The sequence below is a fragment of the Folsomia candida genome, unplaced genomic scaffold (assembly GCF_002217175.1).
Source record: "Folsomia candida strain VU population unplaced genomic scaffold, ASM221717v1 Fcan01_Sc014, whole genome shotgun sequence".
NCBI lineage: Eukaryota > Metazoa > Arthropoda > Collembola > Entomobryomorpha > Isotomidae > Folsomia > Folsomia candida.
In genome coordinates, this window is record NW_019091206.1 from 518,351 (window position 1) to 522,177 (window position 3,827).

General features: G+C 36.2%; 1 protein-coding gene across 1 annotated transcript; it reads left to right on the forward strand.

Annotated features, from left to right (window-relative positions):
* The first annotated feature begins 436 nt into the window (after window positions 1–436).
* On the forward strand, window positions 437–3,621 carry LOC118437643. Its single transcript, XM_035856821.1, has 3 exons — window positions 437–731; window positions 825–1,567; window positions 2,905–3,621. Exons 1-3 carry the CDS (start codon window positions 694–696, stop codon window positions 3,207–3,209), a joined length of 1,086 nt encoding a protein of 361 aa, XP_035712714.1. The 5' UTR covers window positions 437–693; the 3' UTR covers window positions 3,210–3,621.
* Window positions 3,622–3,827: the final 206 nt, after the last annotated feature.

A 3,827-nucleotide genomic window follows, 5' to 3' on the forward strand; every position in this document is an offset into this window, starting at 1 on the left:
TCATGGTAGCGGTCATTTCGCAGCGGACAACAAAAGCGGAAAATGTGGCACTTCTGACGAAGAAAAATCTGGCATCAGGTTGTCAGCCGCGAAATGACCGCTAAGGTCACTTTTTTAACGATTTATATGTAGGTCGAAAAACCGCCAATTTTCGAATTTTGAAAGTCTTGATGCATCAAAATGTTCATATTCATGAGGGAAGTCAAATGTCAAATGCAAGTTGGTATCTACTTCTTTCTGTACCGAGTGTACATTGACCTTCTCATTTTTCCCAATTTTCTTCCCCAATTTTTGAAGGGGGTGTGGTTGAATATAATTCAAAAACAGCTATGCTATATTAATCCCCCCACCCAAAACTGAATTTGTAATTTTTTATGTGCAATTTGGTGAAATCGATGCGAAAAAGACTTGCACTTTTGGCTCATTTTGTATCTGTATGTATATAGATATATGTATGTAGGTAGTAAATAATTGGTGGTTAATGGTTTTGGTGGTAGTTGAACATATAAAAATTTACTGCGCAATTTAGTGATAACAATAATATGAGATACACCCTGATAACATGCATACGTGCGAATTAACTGACAATTTACTTCAATTCCCTTGGCTCCTGACTAAACTATTTATCCTGGTATCTTGACTGGTACATACGTGTGTCAGAATTAAGACAAGCCGAACATATCAAATCGAATAATGTCGCAATACTTTGGTGGAGCTTCGTCTTCCTCAAGGTATGTCGAAGTTACTAATTTTATATGATCTTATTAATACAAGTATTATTTAATAGCTTACTTTTTCTCACGAATAAAATTTCAATTTGCTAGCCAAGTAAAATCGGATAACGATCTCCTTGCCGCTGCGATGTCCGCTTCTACGTGGTATGAAATCATATCGTATGAAGAATTTGATAAGATGAAGGAGAAAAACGAAGACGGAAGAATTAAGTCGGGTGAGTTTCGTGAATTGGATCAAAATTCTCTACATCAAACGCAGCTAATTTTGGGTAAGACGAGAACATTTGAAGTCCCGAAGATTGATCCTATCCCTACCGCTCAGAACACGCGAGTAGTCGATATCCATGCAAATCAAAAAATTGATGCAAATACGTACCAGGTTTTTGTAAAAATCATAACAGGAAAGATGATCACAATTACATGCGAACCATCCACAACAATTGAAGAAATTATTAATAGAATGTACATCACAGAAGGTTTTCCTGTAGATCAGCAAAGGTTAATTTTCGCGGGCAAACAACTGGAGTTGTCTCGGACATTATCCTACTACAATATTCAACGCGAGGATGAGATTCATATGGTATTGAGGCTCCGTGGTGGTGCATGTCCGATAGTTTACTTTCAAAAGGGTTTGCGAGATACTAGATTTGATTATGATTTTTCAAAAATAATCGACAACGCGATAACCTTTGAGAGAGGATCGTTCCCTTATAAGCGACCGTGTGGATGGAAGAGGTACGCACTTAGTGTTTTAGGTCGATATGAAAACGACGATACATGGTTAGGTGTGGGACGTCAGAGCAGGGTGGACTCGGTGGCTGGAGAATGGGCAGGTTAGTTGAAATACATATCGTCGTGCTAATTCTAAAATGAGCTATATGCATCAAGAAAAACCTATTAGTACAGCTTCGCGGAGCCCGACCCAGGGATGGTTGTGAAGTTTAGAAATCCAACTTCATCTTACTTAATGTTAGGTAATTATCAACCCCCATGCCAAATGTCAGTTCAATTGAAGCATTTTGAAAAATCGGTATGGGTCACCCGCTAGGATCGCTCGTGGTGAAAATTGTGGCAATTTCTATTCAAATTCTTCTATTGGAAGCTATTAGCAAGGTATTTACCAAATTTCAGTTGGACAATTTTGAGAAATCGGTAGGGGTCACCCTATAGGGCCCCTCCAGTTGAAAAATTTTTGTGTTTTATGTCACATTCGCATATTAGAACCCATTAGCAACCTCTGTGCCAAATTTCAGCCTTCTAGGGGCATTTAGAATATTTTGTACCATAAACCCACACCACTCATATGGTCCCCACCGGCCAACCAGTTGACCGATCAGGCTCAGCTTCGAACTTGATTCCTAATCTTGCATGTTTTAAGTATGTGCTAAATTTCAAGTCGATCGGATAAGTTTGAAGAGAGTTATCTTAAGTCGGACAGATAGACATACAGACAGGTACATAAGCCCTGGGTCGGGCTAAAAATTGTAAAATGAGCTATGTGCTCCAGTTTATTTAGTTAAATACTGCGATCATAGCTGAATACATTGTGCACATAGCTTAGTTTAAAATTAAGACTTGACTGCACATAGCTCATTTTAGAATTGGTACGAAGATATGTATCCCGAATGGATAGTATACAAGATTTTAAATGAGGATATGACAAGATCCCATAAGTAGGAAGGAAATAATTATTATTATTTCCAATGAAAGTTCAACTTTCCAGGATCTACGTACATACCCTGTGTTCCAAAAAGATGTATGGTTGAAGGCTTACAAATATTTTAATAGAATATTATTATTTCCGTAAATATTTTAATTTGCTATTATAATTTAAACCGTAACCAAGTGGAAATTTAAAATTCAGCCTCACGTTTTTTCTGGAACACTCGCATATATGGTTAATATTTTTAACTGAACAGAAGTGTCGCCTAAACTTCACTACAACCGCTTGCAAATAAAACGAAAGAATATAATGAAACGGAAACTCGTTTTCGGTTCACATATTTATAAGCTCGTACATAAAATATTCTGTTAGGTACTACAATAATACGACTTTGTAATGAATATCCGTGCAATATCTATAAATTTCTGTGCCGTGTACATAACCAAGAAATAGTATGCAATTATACACCAGTCGTATAATAGGAACACATTTATCTGTATTGTTTAGTTTCTTATCATGGAACCGGGCTGCATAATTCTCGCTCAATTGCTGAAGATGGATACCTTCTGAGTAAAGGTCAACGTTTTAAATTTGGCCGTGGAATTTACACCACACCCGACATCTCGGTAGCGGAACTATACGCGCGTGAATTTGAACACGAGGGGGACAAATACTTAGTAGTCATTCAGAATCGGGTTAATCCAGCTACGGTAAACATCATTCCAGCCCAAACCACAGGAGTTGGAGAATATTGGATTACTGAAAAGGAAACTGACATTCGACCTTATGGGATTTGTATTAAAAAAGTTTAAGCAAGTGGATACAACACTTTCGTAGTTTTATCAAAATTTGATAATTATAATATTAATCACTTTTCTGACAACTCCTGGATTTCATTACAATCCGACACCTTCGAAATTGTCAACAATTATAATTTATCTAATAAATAAGTATTTTCAATGTGTAAGTACGTATTTCGTAATTTAACCATTAGTTTTGAGTTCCTTACTGGATATGGCTTGTTCTTAGGAGAAGGTAATGTGTCGCTGGATGACTGGAAGCTGGGATATGTGTGGGCAGGGGAGAGGGACCAAGAATTTAGCAAAATCATATGAATTATTTCAATGTATTCTTGTAATTCGACTTTCCTCCATAACAACTTTCTTACTGTACAATGTAGAATAATATAGTAATAAATATAATCTTCTACATAATATGTATGTATTTATTTAGTGAGAGGTTTTACTTTCATTTTATGCTGACCATGCATATGGTTCATGATTAAGTTTGTAACTGATAACAAAATAGTTTAATTCAGATACATAACAAATGTAATCAATTTACTGATAATAAAAATACTATACACGGCTATATAACATAAATATACTTAAATCAGGTAAACCTAACCAGGCAAGCAATTTATAAGTAGC